Raw genomic sequence first — 23,162 nt, forward strand, 5'->3', positions numbered from 1 at the left:
GATAAAGAACGTCAGGGGAAGTCCCTAGGGGTATAATAATTACCAGGTGAAGTCTCTGGGGGTATCACGATTACCAGGGGAAGACCCCCGGAATTTAAGGAACATACGGAAGACCTCGGGATCTTCAGTCATGGGGCAGGGAGAGAGAGTCTTCTTCAAAACATACCAGTCGAGCAAGATGGCACACGACACGATATGCATAGTCAAACAGCCTGGTTAGACCAAGTCGTTCGTTAAGAAGGAAGGTCGTTTGCTCCCTGGGCTGCCGAAACCAACGTAAAAGGATTTCGTTATGGAGTTATTGTTTGTTTTCTTTTAATCGTGTTATGTATACGTCCATGTGTTGACATGTATACACCGAGAGCTGTGGAAGATGCTTAGTGTAAAGGTATACCCCAGGTATTCATCAGCTGATCTACCAACACACCCATGGTTGTAAATTATGCTAAGGTGTCAAAATCAAAGTAAAAAACTCATCATAACCCCCCCCCCCCTCGTGTAACCTGCATACTGAGATTGCATTTAGGAAGAAACAGGTAGGGTACCTGGCCATGCATGTTAATGAGGTAATTAGCCTGCTGGGTGGCGATGCTGGGGTGTATTCTCTCCTCCTGTCCCTCATTATTAACACAGGTGTCGCTCTTCTGCTAGTGTGGCAGGAGGAGGAGGAGGAGGAGGAGGAAGGGAGGAGACATCACCATCAGTCGTCACTCACTCCTCCACGAGGGGTCGTCATGGCCAGACACCACCTCTACCATCTGGGGCATCCCTGCCAAAGTCGCCATATGTGTGTGTGTGTGTGTGTGTGTGTGTGTGTTCAGTTACCGTACGGAAACGGGGCCCTTGTACGTTGATGCAATCTTCCCCTTAGTCATTATATCCTCCATTTGCATCATCCGCAAATACGGTCATGTGTATATTTATGAACTAAAACCAATCATTTCGAAAATTGAAAAAAAAAGAATGCTTCTAAGCCTTATTAGTACGTCAGACATGTACTGTGTGGTTGAAGATTTATATGAATGAAATAAAGACATGATTCGTTTCGTTCCCTGGCAGTCGTAAGATTTAGGAAGGCGGTGTGGCCAGCCAGCGGTGTGGCCTGGTAACTTGGTTAACGTACGGCACGTTTGGTAAGGATGGATGAGTCTGGTTATTGCGTTACCTGCCGCTTCTCCCCCTGCTCTCCAGCCCCCAATACAGTGGTTTGAGGCACCCCTCTCCCCCCGACCTCATTTGACCTTCGCCAGCCTTCCTGGTCTTCCCTCGCTGTCTCCTCCGGCCCTCTGCTGGTTTGCTTTGACCTCCCAGGTCTGCTTGTGGTTCCCCTTGACCCGCCCTCACGTTCATCCGACGCCCGAGGACCCACTAGCTGTTCAGCTGGTTTCGCTGACCTCCACCCATCCTCATGGCCTCTGTAATGTGCCAGCTTGGTTCCTCGTCCTCACCTCTGCTCATCTTCTGTAGTCTGTTCATCCATCCTTTTTTCCAGGGCTAAGTCTTGACCTCATCTGACCTCGCTTGGCCTCACTCCCGGGCTTTTTAATGACCTCTTATGACTCTGCGGCCTCTCTGTCATCTCCCTTGCCTTCTTCACTTGATCGTACACCCCAAGCATCTCTCTTCCTTCACCCAAATGCCCTGGCCTCTGACCCGACCTTTAAGGGTGAGGTCAAAGGTCAGCAAGCCATCATCCCTAAGGGTCGTACCGTCATGCTCGAGAACAACCTCGTCTCCCTGACCTCCTCCGCCGGCGGAACCCTCCTCCCCCACATAGTAGTTCCTCTCGGATGCGCCGCCAACGCCTCTGATCCGTTGTGGGTTAAACCCGTAAGTGTGTCAAGATTTCCGTTGTATTATTTACGTCGGGCGGCTGTCTCATCAGGCTCTCCGTGCCCGGTGTCAGTTCGCTGAGGAAGGCTCAAGCGACAGACTTTATTGGTCAAGAGATTCAGATAATTTCTTTTTTTCTACGTCAGCTGAGACGGCAAGGGCAGCCAACCCCAAGGGAGGATGAACACCTAGAGTTGAGCTGTATACAAGGGTGATCCCCACATCGTCGTCCGTCCTGGAGTCGCGTCCCGGGAGGAGGAGGAGGAGCGGCAGCGACAGCGGCAGCGTTGGGCAAGACGGAGGCCCCTTCCTCGCCGCCTTAACACGTCTCCCGAACATTGATTTTCCGCCTAAGTTGGAGATGATGGAGGCGAAGCTCTCCCAGCGGTCGCCTTTCGGGTGAATATATGATGCAGTTCCCCCGCAGGATAATGAAGATGGAAGTCCTCTGAACATGTGGATGGTGAGGGAGGCTGGGCTGTGGATGTTGGCATGCTGCAGGGAGGTCATATATCCCCCACGCTGTTCCGGTGTACTTACACGAGGGTGGGGCTCCTGTGAATATTGAACCAGTTCGTATCTCTTTACGTGACCTCAGTTGTCCATATACACATCTTTAGCGTCGTATGTATGGGAGATACACATACAGAACCCTAAAGTCGTATATATATATATATATATATATATATATATATATATATATATATATATATATATATATATATATATATATATGGGGTACACACACACACACACACACACACACACACACACACACACACAGGCGGAGTGAGATGAAGGCTCAGTAGAAGTAGGGGGGGAGCTGGATACACTGACCTCCAGATTGCCTGGGGCTTGGCCCGTGGCCCTCAAAAAACGTCCTGCCTCATCCCGGTCACCGCCAGTTTAATAAGACCTTTTTTTTCTCTCTTTTTCTTGGGGGGGTTACTACGGGTGGTTGAGGTGGGGGTGCGTCCTCAGGGACTTATAGTCAGCTTACGCTCATACGTCTGACAAACGATTCATCACCAACTTTAATAATGATTGTCGGGAACGCTCGCACGTACGTACGTACGTACAGCGTCCGTGTCGTTCTCCACGCCACACAGCAGCCCCACAACACCGTCAGTAGGTCGGTACGTGGCGTAGTTAGTGGCGAACGCTTTATGTGGAGATGAATGGGGAATGTGTCGTTTCGGTGGATGTCGTGTTTGTGAACGTGGGTGGAGGCGACTGACATCGTTGTGGGGTTAGGGGGTTGGTGGGGGGGGAGTGCCGTTATTGGTTAACGTGGGTGTGTGGAGCCTGGCACCGTGGGGCAGAGTGCCACATTGGTTAACGTGGGTGTGGGGAGACTGGCACTGTAGGAGACGGCGTCGAAGTAGTTTCCATGGCTGAGGTTCTGAGAGGAGTGATGTGTAGTGGAAAGTGGCACCCGTAGGGCCCACACTGGAACACGCGGGGAAGGTGGCGGCCAATTTGGCACTATGAGGTCCCCAGACCCCTTCCTCGGGACCAGGGGCGCCCCCGTGGGTCAAGGACCCTCCACCCGGCCCCACTCAACCTTGGGGTCGTCTCGGGGTCTTAATTGGTTTACGGTAATGTCGGTCCGACAGGGGAAACGCGGGTGGTGGAGAGAGAGAGAGAGAGAGAGAGAGAGAGAGAGAGAGAGAGAGAGAGAGAGAGAGAGAGAGAGAGTCGGGAATGAATGATAGGCGGGGAAGAAAACGTAGTCGCCATTGTAATTGCCTACCTATTATTAACACGATCACTGATATCAAATGTTAACAACCCTTATCATCAGATACCCAGCCACTGATGATGGTAGCCACTAACTAACCAGACACACACACACACACACACACACACACACACACATGATTAACATTAACACGTATTACACTGGAGGAGGAGGAGGAGAGGAGAGAGGGGGATATAGATTTATCTCATTAACATTAACACGTATGGTCGGGACTGCGAAATACTTCTTTCTTTGGCGAACAAGCGCGTGAGTCCAAAGGAATGCTTTAAGTGCTCCCTGTTTTACGTCTGGTGTTGCTGAATAATTAACAGCTTGATGTGGTAATGGAAGTAGACTCATTAGTGGGTTCCTGAGCTGGGCTTGAGCCGTTCCCGGGGGGGCAAGGGGGAGAGGGGAGAAAGAGAGAGAGAGAGAGAGAGGGGGGGGGATGCCCGTGGAAGAGGACGAGAGGGGAGGAGCTAATGCTAATGACTTCTGGAATAGTTTTTTTTCTTCTTTGCCCCGTTCCAGGAATTCTGGAACACCTGTATAGGTTCCAGGCCTCTGCTCTGTGGCTTTCCCTGGCTGGGGAGTGGGGGAGAGTGTGGTGGATGGTGAGAGTGAGGGTGAGAGGTGGGGTTGGGGGGAAGGAGGGAAGTGTGAGAAGACATGAGGTTGTGAGGAACAAATTAGGGACGCGGTTGTAAAAGGAGAATAATTACAGAATCTGTGTGTGTGTGTGTGTGTGTGTGTGTGTGTGTGTTTACGTATACACACACATAGAGTTCTCGGGAATACAATGCTACGCTTGGTACTTTAAGGCCGCAGCTCATCCCCTTTTGTCTCGTGTTGACGTCTGTATTGATCAGTGTGGCCATCCTGGCTTAATTATTTAACCCCAGGCAGTTGTTCCCCGTCACTTCGACCCGGCGTTACCAAGGTGTCTTCTTTGTATTCCTCCTAATATATATATATATATATATATATATATATATATATATATATATATATATATATGTGTGTGTGTGTGTGTGTGTGTGTGTGTGTGTGTGTTGGTCCGTGCACATCAGCCATCATCAGGGAGGGAATTAGTCAGCCACTGAGTAATGCACGGTCCCCGGTCCACAGGGAACTAGTCAGCCACTGACCTATACACGTCAGGGAACTGATCAACCACTGGCCTATACACGTCCCCCATCTTCATGGAACTAGTCAACCACTGACCCTTACGGGCTACGTCTCCCTCTCTCGTTCAAGAAGCTGTCGGCTGCTGAGCTGTAGCACATCTGTCTCAACGTCATTAAACCTGGCCTTCCCTGTGTGGCTCCCGAAGCCCCCAGGGCAATCTTGACGCGACCGGGATTTTCCCTTTGAAGGATCTAATGAACATTCTTCATGGCTCCTCTCACAGTAAGAGGGCCCTCCTCCGCATCCCCTTCATGCAAGCGAGTTGCCCAGCTTTCCACGAGAAGTATGCTCAATTTGCTGTCGTAGTCCAATCGAGAGACTGTCGTATATGGCAACGGGTGACGTAGGTAGTTCTCGAACACTTGTGGTAAAACTGTATAATTCCTCAGGTGTGTGACTTCGTGTATAGGTCCGTTAATGTTATGTTGTGCCTGTGTTGCCGATTTGTGTTGTTCGTGTGGTGGTGTTCTCTCGTTCAAGTGTTGTTCTCTTGTTCATGTGTAGTCGGTGTTTTACTCATGTGTTGCTGTCGTATTCTTGATGTGTTTTTGTTATCGCGGTCATATATTGTTATCTTGTTCATATGTTGTTGTTATCTTGTTCGTTCCCACTGGTTTCGCTGTTCCTATTGTTCTGTTCCATATCTACCTTCCACACCCTTTCTCTACCAATAATTCTCTCTCTCTCTCTCTCTCTCTCTCTCTCTCTCTCTCTCTCTCTCTCTCTCTCTCTCTCTCTCTCTCTCTCTCAAGTTCCTTAGCCAGTCTTAATTTCCTCCGTCTGTCTCCAATCGTTGTCCTCCGCATCTGGGATTCCATTGTCAGGCTCGCAGGGGGGAGGGAGGGAGAGAGGGGAACGGGGTGATGGTGGTTCATTTTGGAGGTAAGGGAGGTGGGGGAGAGGGAGGGCTGCAGTCTTGACTCTAAAGGGAGGGTTTGGAGTGGGTGGGTGGAATGGAGCGAGATTGAGGGGGGGGGTAAAGTGGGCGTCTTATATCTGGGAGGAGGACTGAGTAGTGTGTTGAAATGACTTCTGTGGCAGGGATGGTGGAGTGGTGGGGATGGTAAAGTGCTGGGGAAGGTACTTGGGGAGAATGGATGGTGGATGAACTCGTCGAAGTTGGTCTGTGTATTTTAAGGGCCCCTCATGGGGAAGACACTATCGTGGGCCCACCAGGACCCACCTGTCACCCTCCTGTATCGATGTATTGTCCCCACTGTATACGCTCTGTACTTCCCTCCACCTATCCCCTATCCCTGTACTGTAGGTGTGACCCTGGGCCACGACGCCTCGACCCTTAGGCACGATGGTCTGGCCTCTGACATGACTTGTAGGTCACAGTGTCATATCCGTAGGACTTGCCGTCTTGATTGAGATAACTGATGAAGGTATTTACGAATGCGTCTGCTTGGCTCTCGACATTTACGAATGCATCTGCTTGGCTCTCGATATTTACGAATGCGTCTGCTTGGCTCTCGATATTTACGAGTGCGTCTGCTTGGCTCTCGACCTGCAGGTACTACGGGTTTGTGAGCGTATGGTCGATATTGATTATATTCTCCAACGTCTGTGTGGCGACCTTGTTAGCATCGCTGGTGGAGGTCAGATATTCCTCAGCTACATGACTGGTTGGTTGATGGCAATATTCCTTTCTCAGTGACTGATCGATTGTTCGCTTGTATTTGGATAGATTTGAAAAAAAATGGTTTTATTTTGTGTAATGTTCTGGAGGAGGGACGCTTGTGAATGTCGCCCCCCTCAGACAGTAGCCTCACGTTCCTTCCTGCAGGAGGCGGAGGTAGAGAGCAACGGGGGCTGATCCAGGACACGAGTGAGAGCAACGGGGGCTGATCCAGGTCACGAGTGAAGCTATGGATATAATGATCACGTGTTTCCCCAAGAATTCCTCAGAGAATGTGGGAGTCATCAACTGCAAGGATTGTGAGGGAAGGAGGGACAGTGGGGTGTTATCAGTCGGACGCAGCTATTGCTGGGTGTGTGGGGGTGAGGGAAGGAGCCAACAGCTGTGTTAGATGTTGGTGTTGGAGCTGTCCTCACTCCCACACCTGTGCGTACCTACCTTCCCTCCTCCTCTTCCTCCTCCTCCCTCTGTCCACCCCCACAGCTGTGCACCTCCGCTTCCTCTCACCTGTCACCCTCCTCTGTTGATGTGTCGTACCCTCTGTACGCTCTAGCCTTGCCTCTCCTTATACGTCTGGATGTGCCATTCTCTTTTATACCTCCTTTCCTCCAGTCTTTATGTATCTCTCTATCTCTCATCTCTTTATCTGTCTCTGTGTTTGTGTACCTAACTGTGCTATCTCCCTCCGCCAGTCTGTTGGCTGCCATCTAGACTGGTGTATGTATACTCTTACGTCTGTGTCTGTCTGCGCCTGGAGCTTGGCAAGTGTTGGAGGTCAGTGTTACGGCCACCTCGGACACCCTGGGGGTACGTGGCTGGGTTGGAGTGGTACGAGGTCCGTCTGCTTGGGCGCTGGTAGGGCGAGTGTGAGGTGAGGCGGCCGGGCGTTCTCTCCCCCCCAACCCCCTCCCCGACATACAACTGCGTAGCTCTGGCCTGGCTTGCTCTGGCTGCCTCTCTCTCTCTCTCTCTCTCTCTCTCTCTCTCTCTCTCTCTCTCTCTCTCTCTCTCTCTCTCTCTCTCTCTCTCTCTTTCTCTCTCTCTCTCTCTCTTGATTCATTCAGGAGCATCATCGCCACATGGCCGCGCCACTCCGCGACCGTGGCGTATAATGATGGTATAGCCCCGGGATTCTTCGACTTGACCCCCCTCAAGGCCAAGCCGTCAATACCTGAGGAGAGGGAGGGTCGGGGTCGGGGTCGGGTCGTCGTTTGCCTCCGTGGTGCTCAAAGGCTCAGGTGAAGAGACGTCCTCAAAACATCTCCCAGGTAGAGAGAGAGAGAGAGAGAGTTGCCAGATGTTCCCCACTCCACCAGTATGATAAACTCTGCGGTTCTGCCATGCTCAAGTTCACATACCAGACTCCCTGGTGACGACCTGCAGGGGGTGGTGGGTCGGTCTTCTAACCCCACAGCCCGGGCGGGGCTTGAAATCCACAATATGGGGATGATATGCTGGCCTGATCACCTGTGATTTGAGGGGGTAATTAACCACGTCATCCATGGTTAATCAAGGTTGTTGCATGGTGATTTAGCCTTGAGGATTTGGGGATAATAGGATTCATTAGTGGAGTTGTATGGAATGAGAAATGGGAGTGTGGGATAATAATTGATAGGGAATAGGAGTCTATTGAATAATGTTAGGAAATATATTGATTGTTTTGTTGAGACTAACATGACATAGGAGTGTGTCAATAGGGAATTGGAATAGGCAAAATAGTGGATTAAACGATAATTGGAATAGGTTGAATGATAGGACTAGGAATAAATTTGATAAGAATTGGGAATGTGAATAGGTTGAGTTAGAATTAATGATGATAGGGAATAAGATTATGTTAAATGATGATAGGGAATAGGGTAAATAATGGTAATAGGGTGTAGGAAGAGGTTGAATATTGATAACATGGAATAGAGATAGGTTGAATAATGATAACAGGGAAAGAAATAGGTTAAATGATGATAATAAGGAGTATGAAATACGTTGGCTGAAATAATAATAGGGAAACTGGAGGACGAAATAGTTAATCGGATTATAGAAACCTGCAGATAAGAAGGGGTTTCGACCTTTGTATCGGCGATAAGTTCCTGTGTGGACAGACCTTGTTTGGCCCTTGACGGAGCCTTGAATCGTACAGTACCGTCTCTTTCTTATTGCCTTACGTCCATAAGTGAGTCGGGGGTCGGACGTATTCAGCCCTCACGTAACGTGTTGTCAGTGAGAGAGCCTGCCGTTGGCAGTTCTCGTGTGGACGGAGGTGCATGGGTCAGATGACTTGCATCTGTTGGCACAACTTGCTAAGGGTCAGGAGCTGTTTAGAGAGGGTGTGGTGGTAGATGTGAGTGCTTGTAGTGCTAGTTGTCGTGGTTGTGGTAATTGTGGTAGTTACATTTCCTCTTGTGGTCGTGTTGGTGGTGGCTTGTAAAGCCATTGAGTAGTTTGGGTTGTTGTTGTGGTTGTGATGGTGATGTTTGTGGCTGAAGTGGTTGTAGTCGTGATGGTTAGGGGTAATAGTTGTAGTGGTAATAGTTGTAGTTTTTCGTCTTGGAGAGGTTGTGTTTATGTTGGTATTGCAGTAAGTGTAATCGTTGTTATTGTGTAGTAGTGATAGTAGTAGTAGTAGTAGTAGGTAGTAGTAGTAGTAGTAGTAGTAGTAGTAGTCGTGGTAGTGGTACTGGTGGTGGTAGTAGTTGTAGTGATGATAGTTGTTGTAATAACACTAACAGTGATGGCCGTAGTAGCAGTGACAGTAATAGTAGTTATAACATTGCTTTTAGAAGCGATGCCATTTGAAAAATCTTTTGTGTGACGGGGAAAACATTGCTTACTGAGGCTAGGCTATGAACGTAGCTCAGACTACTGTTCCACTCAACACTTACGTCTCCTTCCGGGCAACATGGTAAATGGCAGTGAAAATAAGAACGCTTGATAACCCAGGAATTGGTACTGTAGTGCAAATTGGATGGAAACATTTTTTGGAATATATCGTGGACTACTGTGTCGTGTTCTAAGTAGAATCATCATCAGATTGCGAGGACAAGTTTAGCTCCAGGTCGAACCTTATTAAAAATATATTAACTTCGACATGATTCAAACTAGAGTGGTGGGTCTTGTGGCATTAAGGTCTTCAGGTATTGAGGAATAACTGGACAAAATGTCATTTATATCTGATGTACATTTGTCGAGTTATGATCAAAGGTTATGATGAGTCTAGATATCGCCTCAACAACTTTAAAGTCAAGGAGGGTTGTACTTCCCTGGGCGGCTGCCGTCTCCCACAACCTATGATAGGCCCCACTACAACCTGTACACAGTGGTTGTTTTTTATTCCTGTAACCAGTGGAGAGGTAGGAGTAGACACACACGCACCTTCACACTCACGAGTTTGTTTAACAAGGGACTCTCTCTCTCTCTCTCTCTCTCTCTCGCGACCTGACCTGACCTTCACATAGCGTGGAGTGCAGGTCATGGGTGGCACCAGGCGTTCGTTCGGGGTGAGGGGGGGTTTGGTTGGTCGGGATTACCATGGACCATCCACGGTAATCCCTGTAATCCCGCGGATGACGGCATGTCCATGCTTGCAGACACTTGGGATTAACTAGGATTACTTATTGATGCAGTCTGAGTGGCCACTTATTGATCGGTGTCGCCTGCCTTTGTCTACCCCAACCCCCGTGTGTGTGTGTGTGTGTGTTATCCCGGGCTGGCCCGTGCTCAGTTATGGTCAGTAACACTAATTACTACATCACGGAGACCCGTATACACGTATGTGTGTGTGTGTGTGTGTATGTGTGTGTGTGTGTGTGTGTGTGTGTGTGTGTGTAATACCTGTGCACACAGGAGACACCACCAACTTAGCAAACACAATGCAAAAACATGCCACACGTCGCTGTCCTAAAAGTGCCGGGTCTCTGTGTCTAGTGCTGGGACGAACGCCCTTAAAATCGATGCCCCAAATGCGTTTATCGTGTCGGGCCCCCGTGACACACATACACACACCGAACTTGACCTCTATATTTATCGCCAGACTTGCAGACGACCGCCGGTAATGTGGTCACCCATTCCACACCCACCTCCTTACATCCCACCTCCTCCTCCTCCTCCGCCTTACCCCCAGTAGCCTCAGCCAGACAGTGGTGAGGTAGGGTAGTCTAGCCACGCTCCACCCCCGTCCTATAAACTTCAGCCAGACGCTGGGACCATTGCGTGCACTGTACGTGATGAAAAGGTTGTCATCAATGGCTTAAAAAGTCGTTCAATTTAGTATGATTGTGTCCTAACCTCGGCTAGGGTAAACGGAGCAGTTCCAGCTACTGTACTCAGCGCAGGTATGAAGGTGGTACAGAAGGAGTGAGTTGGTTAGAGTGACCCAGAACTGGGTCAAGGTGTGTGTGTGTGTGTGTGTGTGTGTGTGTGTGTGTGTGTGTGTGTGTGTGTAGCGCAGATTTATGTGGCACAGTAATCATAGTAAGCTGGAGTGCCTCACTGGACCCTGTGGTCGTACGTGGAAGATGGGTGGCAGTTTTGTGTGTTGGTGTCTGGTTCCCTTCACAGGGTGGCTGTCTGGCTGGCTGGGGGAGGAGGGGCTGTGTGAGGGGGAGACGTCCAGGACAAAGAGGGAGATAGTGGAACGGTGAGGGAGGGATGGTGTTGTGAAGGAAAAGGATGGAAAGGGAGGAGAAGAAGGGTAGTGGCCCATGTTTAGGGAAAGGGAGGGTAGTGGTGACGTGTGAGGGAGAAGAAGGGAGAGCGATGTCGTGTTGTACCTCGTGTCAGGCTTAGTGCTGAGCAGGGATCATGGGTGTTTATTATCGGAATGTGGCTGGCTTGTGTGTGTGATTGCCCGGGGTGGAAAGGGTGGAGGGGGGTCCCCTCCCCTCTGATGTGTGATTGCCTGGGGGGAGGAGGGTCCGTCCTTCATGCGGTTGTAAAAGTTTCATATTTCATTGATTTGATGGTAATGGCGGGTAATATGGGTCATGGTGCGTACATCCAGCATCCCTCCCCCCCCCCCTGACTCCGGGGGTTGGTGTTACAGAGGCGTGTTTTCCTGGGGTAGGCAATCAAGTTTTGGGTCAGCAAGGCTGGACGAGGAAGTTTCCTTCTGAAGATGTTTAGCGATGATAACAAGGACCAGCAAGGATCGTCACACCCGTATTACATTACCGGATCATCTTTACTGGTTGTTGGAGCGCAGAGCTAACGAAACCTTCACGATCGTCGGATGAACCAGATATACTCAACCCTTGCTTCCTACAGATACAAATATCATGTTTTGAAAGTTATTAACATATTCGGGCTCTCCAGGCCTTCGTCTGCTCGCTCCTGCAGGAGAATAGCGGAATGGCATTCTTCAGTGGTATAACCATCCACCTCCGCCATTTTTTTTTCCTCTTCATGCTTCCCATATTGCTTGCACATTCTTCCTGCTCAGTAGTAACATATTCCCAACTTCGTATGGGTATCTCATGCATTTTGGTGAATCTTATGTTATGGCTCTAGACATCTCCAAGGTATTTGTCAGGGTATGGCATAAGTTCTTGCTTTTCTGCTTTTCTGCTTCTCTCTTTTCTCTTGAGATATAATTTCCACCCTGGTTATTCCATCACAGTTGTAGCTCATGGGTTTATTTACAAGTTACAAATGGTTGTGTCCTTGTGGAGGTTGACAGTCAAAGGGTGACTTAACCCCTTCCCTTGTTCAAGGGTTCTTCCCCCTGTTGCTCGTGGTCTTTGCCCCTATGCTCATGAAAGGCGTAAGAGATGTTGTCGGCTGGAGAGACAGAAGCTGGTAGTGTTGTATATAAAGTTGTGGGACACATGGCACTGCAGTAGACGACCCGATAGGACAGGTTTTTAATACAGGGACAGACTGACTGACTGTGGACGGCCGTTCAGGTGGTGAGATGATGGTAGACGGAAGAAAATGAAAAGTGACGGACGCTCAGGCAAACAGAGACCAGGATGCATGACATGATGGGCCAGTGTAGCATCAGAGACGCGGGGAAGTGGAAACGCGGACTAGACAATCGGAGGGCGTGGCGGACCTGACCACGCACAGACAGAGACAGATGGCTGGCGGATTATACGTATGGAGAGAGAGAGCCAGCCGTCCCCCATACACTGACTGACGGAGAGACACAACGTGGACGGAGTGAGGGAGCAGGACGAGGTAGCACATGGTCATCAGTACACAAGTTGGTGTTGTCGCATTAGTTACGTCATCGGCAGTGAACACCCCACCAGAGCCTTTAAAGCTGACGTGGGCTTCACGCCCTTTCTCCTCCCCGGCTGTGGGGCGGGGCGGGGCGGAGAGGGACGGGCACGGCTCCTTTCCTTGGGTCCCCTCCTCCCACCCGCTACTGAACTGGCACCCGTCCCTAGGGGAGTTGCCTTAGTGGAGAAGGTCCCCCGGCAATGCTGGGTGACCTGTGGTGCAGGGGAATAGCTTGGGGTAAGTGGCTGGCTGAGTGGTAGACCCTGGTAGCCACACGGGATCACACCAGTCACACTGGATCACACCGGCCACACAGGGTCACACTAGCCACGCTGAGTCACCCCAGCCACACTAGGTCACACCAGCCACACTGGGTCACACCAGCCATACTGGGTCACACCAGCCACGCTGGGTCACGCCACCAGTGATGCACTACAACTCCTATGGGGACTTTTATGGGTGATTTCCTCTGTTTATATAGTGGGCCCCACTCGTGGACACCTGGGCACTTGTACTGGGGTCTCTCGCCAGCAGAATATGAATGATCCAATTACACACAGTAGTGATAATAGAAGTAATATTATGGATGATAGTAATGATGATTGTTATGAAGATGAATATTTAGCGGATTGTTGAATTGAATGGAGCGAAAGACTGGAAATGTATGGAGGAGGTAAACTCGCAATATATACAGTGTGTATATAGCCAGGAGATATAAGTATTGGGTTAAAACACACACACACACACACACACACACACACACACACACACACACGCGCGCGCGCGCGCGCGGCGCACATAGTACTAACACAGGCATCAGTTTGGCACCCTGGTGTTCCTGGTGGTAGGGAGGGAGCTGTGCTTGTAGTGGTCAGAACGAACTATGAAGGACTCGATGTGGTTATGGTGCCGATATCCGACTTGGGGACGAGGGATGTCTCTGATGATAGGTGTCGGTGGCGAAGGTGATACAGTAGTTTCATCCCCCAACCGTTGGATGAGGTGAAGATAAAGTTTGGGGATGCTTGAGTGGACTAGTATATTGAGTGCCGCTGGGTAGGTGGTGTCATAGGGACGAGGGATAATCTTCCATACCTTTTTCTACGCCTTTTCTACCGACCCCTGTCGTGGGGTGGATAGGGAGGAAGACCAGATGAGGGAGCCATTGGCAAGTTTGGGAAGAAGGAAAAGTAGTGGCGACGTCCCGGTATTCAGGTCCAGGTGTTTCTGGGTTGACGAAGAATGTAGAAACAATTCCTGGAGGGGGCTGTGGCCTAGTGAGACATCAGGGGGTGGCACAGGGTTGGAAGCTCGGTGAACTGGGGCCTAGTGAGACAGTGAGGGACGGGACAGGGTTGGAAGCGAGGTTGATGGGCATGACTACGATCTAGGCTTGGTTGATGGGTGATGTGGTTGTCATTGGTTTATCCCAGATGGCCTTGGGGGTGTGTTATGACGAACTGTGTACACAGGAGAGTCGTCAGCGCTGACGCCAGTGGTGGAGGCTATCGACGCCCCGCATCAAAAGCAGCTGCCGTCCACCTTGGCGAGAGAGGCCTTGAGGACCACTGTCGGGCGGGGATATCAAGCGGTGATGCTGTGGTCGAGTGACGGAACCAGTGCTGTTGACGGCCAGATTCTGGAACATATTAAAGGTGCTTGCCGAACCCCAGTGCTGGACCCCTGCACTCAAGATTTCATGCGCTGGCTGCCGACCAGACCCACACCGGGAGATGCCACGCTCCAGTAGTGAGGTGCACGTGGCTCCTGAAGGGGGTCGGCTATGCAGGGGCTCCCTGCATGGCCCTGACGCGCCGCACGACAGTACCTGGTCTCATGATGGTGGCAGGTGCACGACGGTGGCAGGGTGCAGGGAGGGAATATCCTGGAGGCATTGTGGGAAGATCAAGTGATGGCTGCCACAGATTGCCTCACTTGTATTGAGCCGGGGATTGGGACGCTCTGTCACCCTCAGCTGTCCCCTTCTTGGAAGGGGAAGCGGTATGTGGTATGGGGAATGTTTGTTGAGGGGATGGGGAAGTTATATACTGTGGGTATATGTTGGTTAGGGGTGAGAAGTGGTTCTTGGTTGCATGAGGCACAAGGATGTTTGGTAGCTAGGTTGATGCGATGTTGGGTTGATGGATGTCAGAGAGTTGTTTTTGGTGATGTTGGCTGGGTTGACTAGGATGATGCTAAGGGGGGAGGTGTAGGCTAGGGTGGTGTTAGGGTGGGTTAGCTAGGATGATATTAGTATGGTTTGGTTTGGCTGATGTTAGGGTGGGTTGACTAGTGTGATCTTCCCTTGTGTAGAAAGACATTTTTTATCGTATTCCACGAATTTTGGCTAAAATATAACCAGTGTTAAGGCCAAAAAGGATATTTTCAGTGACCTTCGAACCTTAAAAAACAGCACAAAATGGTCTTATCACAAAATGGATGTTCGCGCAGTGTGTTGCATGTGAGGAGAGATATCTTGGTACCAAACATTATGAACACCGGGGAAATAATGGCCAAAATAATATCTCCTTTATGAGAATTTCGACCTTTGTAATGTAGAAGAAATGGCTCAAATCACACATTTCCCTGTACATTGTATTGGGGACTTTGGGAAATGCATCTATGCCATGGGTTCCCTTCTTGATTGATGATCATCATTAAGGACAGCAGATGTTACAGCTTTTAATGTGTGACTTTTGACCCATAAAATGTTTTGAAACCCGAATAAAGAAGTAAAAGGTAAATGGGCCTCTTGAACCAGGGTATATGCAAGCCTGATTAGTTTTAGGGGCAGTCGGCCCCACGGAAATGAGGCAGTGACGGGAAAACCTGACGATTGTTGGGAAGGAAGAAGAAGAAGGAGATGAAGGAAGAAGGAGCGTGGTTAAAACACCATTTATCCTCAGAGAGAGAGAGAGAGAGAGAGAGAGAGAGAGAGAGAGAGAGAGATCTGTGGTGTACCTCTTCCTCCCCCAGGGGTTGAAAATTTGGGAGCCAGTCAAACGGTAGACCAGATAGCGTGTTGGTGGATGGTGGTTGGTGGCCAAGGAGACTGATGATTAGCTCTGAACTCGAGAGGAAAGTTAATAGCCAATGTTTCACGTAAACAGAAAGTTAATTACATGAAAATTAAGTGGCGGGAAATCTGATTATGCTGAGGTGGAATGAGATTGTGGGAGAGACACAGAACAGAACTTTGGGTTTAATGTGAAGTGACACAGTAGTAGATTTGTAAGTATCTTATGTGTGTGTGTGTGTGTGTGTGTGTGTGTGTGTGTGTGTGTGGGTACGGAATGTGTAGTATCGATTCTACCTGCGTCTGTGGTAGGTCAGGTCGGCTCGCTAAGTACGCGTTTTCGTCTTATTGTACGACGGTACGACCCTTGAGCATGGCGGTACGACCCTTGACCATGACGGAACGACCCTTGGGTAATGATGGCTTGGCCCTGGATTAAAAGTTTAGACAGAAGCGCCGGGCCTTCATATACAGAGGTCATATTTTTGTGCTCAGTGGTCGTACCGTCGTGCTTTAGGGTCGTAATGGTGTGCTCAAGGGTCGCACGGGTGTGCACAAGGGCTTCCTTGCATATCGCTGTTGCAGTCAACCTGTTCTGCAGTAGCAGCAGCTCATGCAGAAAGGGGACTGAAAGAGTTAAGCTCCGCGGTGGAGGGAAAAAAAGGCAGATGTTACAACTGTCCAATCTGGAGTTGTCAACAGTGTGACGCAGTAGCTTGCCTGGTATTTTGTGGTCTAGGAAATGGCTGAGGGGGGACACAAGCATCCTGATAGCGTCCGGGAACAGAAATCAAAATGATATCTTTAGAAGAAGGAAAGAGATCTTACAACGCCGGGAACAGCAAGCGGGGTCACCTTTTGAGATCAGGCAAGGATAAGTACCGTATGTGGGTCCATTTGAATTATACGTATTACAGAAACGGTAATAGTGAGTGATTCGACCAATTATTTATATCATCAACACCTGTGCTGACCTCGTGCGCTGAGGAATCAAAAAGGTTAAGGTCTGCAAAAAAATTTTGTGTGGAATATTCTATCCGATGGACGCCAGCCTCGGTAGGGTACCTTTAAGCTACTTGGGAAGATTTACATCTCTCGCCTGGCCGTGAGAGTCTTCATGAGATATAATATTCGATAAAGAATTTTTCCAAAGAGTATGTGTCATTTAGCTGAATATTAGACAAAGTATGGTAACCATTGAATGGACATGATTTTTTACACTAGTTTACGGTGAAAATGGCAGCGGCGGACGGAGCCACTCAGAGAGCACGGCTGGGAGGGGTAACTCCACGAATCCATCATGTTGTGAAATATTGAGTGAGTCTTCTCCCCCCAACAGCTGTACGAGTCCGCCCTGCTCCCTCCCCTTGACTCTCCCTGCTCCAGGGTTTCCTCCTTCTTGGTGATCCTAATGTAATTCGAATTCTGAAGAGGATACGATGAGCGAGTCTGTATGTTAAGTATGTTGGTTGGTGTAGTGGGGTTTACATAGTATTTTTTTTGTTGGTATAATGGAGTTTACAGTATGTTTTACGTTGGTAGAATGAAGTTTACAGAATATTTTTATTGGTGTAATGGGTTCTGCAGTATATTTCAGGTTGGTGTAATGTTGTTTTCAGTGTATTATATCTTGATATAGTGAAGATAACCAGTTTATTCAATTTCAATACTTTGTTCCTTGATATAACAGTTTATTGTATTTCGTGTCGTCACGAGATCTTTCATTTCTACATGCATTTCACACACGGCAGATTCTGCACTCGTTACTAACCCCTTTGACCACGACAGTACGATCTTTAAGGCATGATAGCCTGGCCTTAGACCTGACCCTTAAAGGTCACGTACAGAAGTCCCTTCATCCTACCCATCGCTGAAGGGTCGAATCCTGTGGCGTATTTTACCTTTCTCGTTTCATTGAGCATTATTATTATTATCATTATTATTATTATTATTATTATTATTATTATCATTATCATTATTATTATTATTATCATTATTATTATTATTTTCTAGAATAGATATAGACATTATTATTATTTTCTTTATTAGATATTAGCTTACTAACGTGTGTGTGTGTGTGTGTGTGTGTGTGTGTGTGTGTATTACTCTGTTAATGGTGTCATTTTTCTTTTGTTGCAGACATGAGCGGAGTGATGTAAGCCGGGTGGTCGTCCACACACTCGCCCTGAAGTGCTCAGTAAGCAACTATACTCATACCGTATCACTAGCATGAGTCTGGCGCGCGCGCGCGCGCGCGCGTGTGTGTGTGTGTGTGTGTGTGTGTGTGTGTGTGTGTGTGTGTGTGGTCTTCGAATAATCTCTACCACCTGAAGAAGGTGTTGGTGGATGTTCGAACAGGTGGGTGTAGTGTGGACTGGCTGTTTGTGTGTGTGTCATTGTTCTTGTATTTGTGCATGTCGGTTGGGAGCTATACAGTAGCGGGCCCCCGTCCATGTCAGACAGGCCTCTGAATTTTGACCTCCTGTTGCCGCTAAGTAGTGGGATATTTAGAGTGACACCAATTCCGGTTCTTGTATTTACAATATGCGGGAGAGTAACACATGAACAATGTTTCTGTTGCAGGACGAGTGAGTATGGCGGCCTCGCGAGACGACCTGGCCAGCGGGCAGGAGACGGAGGGTGAGGCTGGTGGTGGCACGGAGGATGGCAGCCAGAGTCCCCGGGAGGATACCCCTCCAGCACCGTGTGCGGCCTTCTGCGGCCCGAGGTCCTGCTCCACGCTCCCGCCCACACTCTCTCAGCAGCAGGCACAGAGTAAGTTGGCATCAGTTACTGCTGAGAGAGTCCACACTCTCCCAGTAGCAGGCAGTGTAAATTATCTTCAGTTACCGCTGAAAAGTCAGTTTTCTGTATCGGGAGATGTTAAAGAAAAAGTAGTTTTTTAGTGGGAAGTCTTTTTAAAGTTTTTCTACCGTACTGTATGTCGAAGTTAATTCGTGTTTCTAGCACAGGATATTGAAAAATGCGATATAGTACGTACGTTTAAGAATAGACCTAATAGATATTTCGCTTCAAATCCGCGACGGACAATATGTGCGCCTCCTTTGTTATATGTAAAGGTTATGATATTCTTCTGTTTTTATTATGTACGTATTTCTATTACCTCACTGATGTGTGATTATCATATATCTTCCACCATCACAATCAGCCATGAAGGGGCCCAGTGATCTGCTGCTGTGTTTGTTTGGAGATGAACTTAGTTTAGATGCTTTTATTATAAGTGTTCCTTTGTCCATCAGTTCTTGTATGTGTACATGCCAGGACTTCACACACACACACACACACACACACACACACACACACACACGCACACACACACGCACACGCACATCCTAGCCCATGCCTGGCTATTTGTGTGTGTGTGTGTGTGTGTGTGTGTGTGTGTGTGTGTGTGTGTAATGCTTAAAATTAATTATATTTTTTATTAATCTTTTTGTCAATAGAGGTAATATTAGAAGTAGTAGTAGTAGTAGTAGTAGTAGTAGTAGTAGTAGAAGCAGCAACAGCAGTAGTAGTATTAAGGGGAAATTGTTATAGGAAAAAGGCAGAGAAACATGTTAAGCTTTATTTTTTCACTTAATATTTAAGAAATAAATAGATCATTTCTACAAAGTGAATAAATGAAGATGAATAACCCTTGCATTACAACGGTTGCTTTCCTCTTGTGGAGCGGTACATAGTTCACATTATGGGCGTGGGCAGGTCATCATGGCCTCAGTATTTGTTGAGGGGGAACCAGTTTCATGAGTGTATCCTGGGCCTTCTGAACGTTCCTGACCCGGCCAAGGATTTCTGTCCTCCGCTGGCGGTCGTGTTTGTGGGGCAAGTAGATGTGAACCCCATGTTTCTGACGAAGACCTTTGCTCCCCTGTCTCCGAGGATACGCGGCAACACCCAGTGAGGAATGTTGAGTTCGTCCAGGACATCGCCGCTGGGCCAGATCCTGTTAGGGCGATCGTGTTCGCTGACCTGCCTCCTCTGGACCAGGAGGCGGGTCATATCGTCAGAGGTGTTCCGGAAGTTGACGAGTCTCACTTATGTGTTTTGCTGCCCAGATGACCTGCACACCTTCGCCTCTCACAATGATGAGATCGTCCCTCCTGCTCGTTACGGGGAAGGTGATCTTGACGTCGAATTCCCGTTCGATACCACGGGAAACTCGCCTGACGACTTCGTGTTGTAAGAAGTGGGTCCTCCTGTTTTGATGCTGTGGCTTGACGTTGTTGTTGTTGTTCGCATCTTGTATCATTGTGCTATGCATCATCGAGCCAGTGGGCGACGGTGAGCTGGAGAAGAGTGGCGTCACTCCATCATGCCATCGACTTCGAGTACAGAATCAAGGAGGGAAGACGCAGGCAAGACTTGGCGGTGGGGATGCACCAGGAGGCATGGCCCTGCATCGTGTGCGATCGAGGAAGAGGGTGAATTCAGCGTTGCACACGGAGGAGCGAGGGACATTCAGACTTTGTTAGTTCTAAGGTGAACAGTTGCACTGGACTATCTACGTGTGTAGATAAACGAATGCAGATAACAACTTGAACATTAGACATCACAGTTTCCTATATTGCAAGCGCAGCTTGTAGCGCGCGTGCTTTTGAGTTTCGTTTTGCAAAATTCCTTTTTTTTATGTACTCAAAATTTCGTATTTTTGCCCTCCTGTGTTCCTCTTTTGTTGTGTGTGACAAAGGTTGGCAGCTTTGGTTATTGATAATGAGAATTACAAACCACGTAAAGATAGATGATTTCACTTTACAGGTAGCGTTCTCCTGTGTTGTGCTATACACACGTCATCAGAACCAGCCTCCCCCTGTCCCCCCTTGCTCCCCCCAGTTTCCCCTGCTCCCGTCCGTACTACCAGGGGTTGGGGTGTGTGTGCGTGTGTGTGTGTGGGGGGGGGGGGGTTATTATCTCCGGGTGCAGCAGGGGGTGGGGGACGGGACGTGGGGGAAGAGGTTTATCACATGTATTAGTCACGATAACTCTGTCCATATTTGGCTCTGCTCGACACCCACTTCCCCGGTACTCAAGGAGCCCTGCCGTCGTGGATGACTAATACATCAGCCTGGCTCGGGGGTCGAGGTTTCGTTCTGCTGTGGTGAGGGGAATCGGTCGTGGGTGTGGTGAAGGACGGCGGGTCATTAGTTATATAGATGTAGTCAAGGACGACTCGTCGTGGGTCATAACTGAAGTGGAGGACGTTTTTCTGGCAGTAACGGACTGGTTGTGGGTCGTAGCACACCACCCAGTGTCTATTATGTGGAGTGCAGACTTATAGTATACATCATGATTTCCTCTTGGACAACCCAGGAAAACGCAGATTTCAGTCTATAGAGGAGAGTTGTATCCAGTTATAATGGTTGTACATATAATGTAAAATGACTTGTGAAGATACAGACACATATAGAGCTAACTGTTTCTTGAGTGTCATTAAGAGAGATTAGAGATACATTTATAGAGGGCCAGGGTATATTAGGGAGGGGGCCAGGATACACTAGAGATGGGCTAGAATACAATAAAGAAGGCCAATACACAATAGAGATGGGCTAGAATACAATAAAGAGGGACAGGATACAATAGAGAGAGCCGGGATACATTAGAGAGAGCAGGGATAATACATCAGAGGGGGCTAAGATACAGTCAGTAACAGTTCATGTCCCTCCTCCCCAGCGGCGTCTGAGCCCAAGCGTCGTCGACTATGGGGTCTGCGGGGCCTGGTGAAGATGTTCCGGCGTCGCGTGCGGCGTCGTGCAGGGGAGAGCGTCAGCCCGCAGCCTCCCCAGCCTACCCTGAGGGCCAGGTCAACCTCCGAGCTGGCTGTGGACATCCAGCACAGGTCAGTACCTCACCCTACCTACCAACCAACCAACCAACTTACTTACCTCACACTACCGTCCTGCTTACCTACTTACCTCACACTACCGTCCTGCTCACCTACTTACCTCACACATACGCCTTTACTTGCCTACCTAAGTGCTTACCTCACACTACCTTCTACCTACTTATATAAGTTACCTACCTACCTACCTCACTTGCCTCAAACCACCTACTTACTTCATACTGCCTACCTATCTACCTCACTCAGCTCACATTACCTACCTACCTACCTACTTACCTCACTTATGAGCCTCACACTACCTCTACCCACCAACCTTCCACCTCTCTCACTCACCACACTAACTCTCTCATATCAGCATGTTACTCCACCTTGTGCCACCACTGCCACAAGTCGTGCCGCTTCGCCTCTCCCTCCGCCAAAATCCCCTCACCCTGGCCACAGCTGCACCACAAAGTTAGTGCAACATAGTGTGGTTCAACACCTACCACACGCCACCATTATATACCATACACACTCTGGCGCTCAGGATGGTATGTACACTCAACGCACTGGTTAATTTTGCCGACTAGTTTAATATCCTTCATTTATCCGAGTTGGGTTAATGGATTAATCCGCATTCTTGTTTATTCTTTTATTTTTTTTATCAAATACTGACACATGCAAATATCATTCCAGTTGAGCAACAGGATCAGGTTTTAAGCGCACCAAGTCCAGCCTGGTCCCTGGAGAGTTTATGCCGTCTTGCAGAATGTAGGGTATGATTAAAACAGTCCAACCTCAAAAAAACCTTACCTAAGCCCCGACCTAAGGGGTTCTTGCCTCTCCCTTCTTCCCCCCTTGCCCAACGCGGACGTAACCCACAGGTGGCAAAAGGGGATGTAAAACTAATCGGCAAAATAACGACATGTCGGCTCTGTAACTAGTTACGTGGCTTTAGTTTGTTGTTGAAAGGATACGGGACATGGTATGCCCTAGGCATCATCACGTGTGCCCTGGACATCGCTACTTACTAAAGAAATAATGATAGATATTATCACTCTTACTGCCGTAATTGAGGTGATTTTATATATATTACTGTTAATTACAGTGTGTGTATCTGGACTAGTGTATGTCGTGTGGCTCTACAGTACATATGGAGCTGTATCAAGTCCATACAGTAGGGGTGGAGCTGCTGTACGAGTGCCTTCAGCAGGTGTGGAGGTGTAAGAGTCCATACAGCAGGTGTGGAGGTGTATGAGTCCATACAGCAGGTGTGGAGGTGTATGAGTCCGTACAGCAGGTGTGGAGCTGCTGTACGAGTCCATACAGCAGGTGTGGAGGTGTATGAGTCCATACAACAGGTGTGGAGATTTATGATCCAGTACCATACAACAGTAAGGAAGGTCTTATGGTTGTGTCTCCTGCAGCAGTAGGAGCAGCGGCGGACCATACAACCAAGGCCTGAGCGTGTCCCATGACTCCGTCTTCAGCCCGGATGCCGCAGCCGACGCCCACGGCCACTCGACGCCACCAGCCCTCGCTATAGCTACCCGGGGCGTCAACATGGTGAGTACACTGACCATCACCACCTTGTCTTACTCCTCCCCATTTTCCCTCCGTAACTCACAAGCGACTACCTTTCCCTCCTCCCAACAGATTTCCTCTCCCGAAGTTTCCAGTGAGTTTTTTTTTT

At 48.9% G+C, this 23,162-nt stretch overlaps 1 protein-coding gene across 5 annotated transcripts in view; it reads left to right on the plus strand.

Moving 5' to 3' along the window:
• Window positions 1-23,162, plus strand: part of LOC139759894 (uncharacterized) — a 295,508-nt gene that overhangs the window by 190,416 nt on the left and 81,930 nt on the right. For 4 of the 5 annotated variants that reach the window (XM_071682442.1, XM_071682445.1, XM_071682446.1 and 1 more), the window contains exons 2-5: window positions 17,773-17,830; window positions 18,217-18,408; window positions 21,322-21,487; window positions 22,897-23,035. In XM_071682442.1, the coding sequence (XP_071538543.1) occupies window positions 18,228-18,408; window positions 21,322-21,487; window positions 22,897-23,035 (486 nt within the window). In that variant the 5' untranslated portion in view covers window positions 17,773-17,830; window positions 18,217-18,227. The remainder of the gene's footprint in view (window positions 1-17,772; window positions 17,831-18,216; window positions 18,409-21,321; window positions 21,488-22,896; window positions 23,036-23,162) is intronic. The other variant, XM_071682443.1, reaches the window with a different exon arrangement.

This window comes from Panulirus ornatus, chromosome 34, assembly GCF_036320965.1.
Source record: "Panulirus ornatus isolate Po-2019 chromosome 34, ASM3632096v1, whole genome shotgun sequence".
Taxonomy (NCBI): domain Eukaryota; kingdom Metazoa; phylum Arthropoda; class Malacostraca; order Decapoda; family Palinuridae; genus Panulirus; species Panulirus ornatus.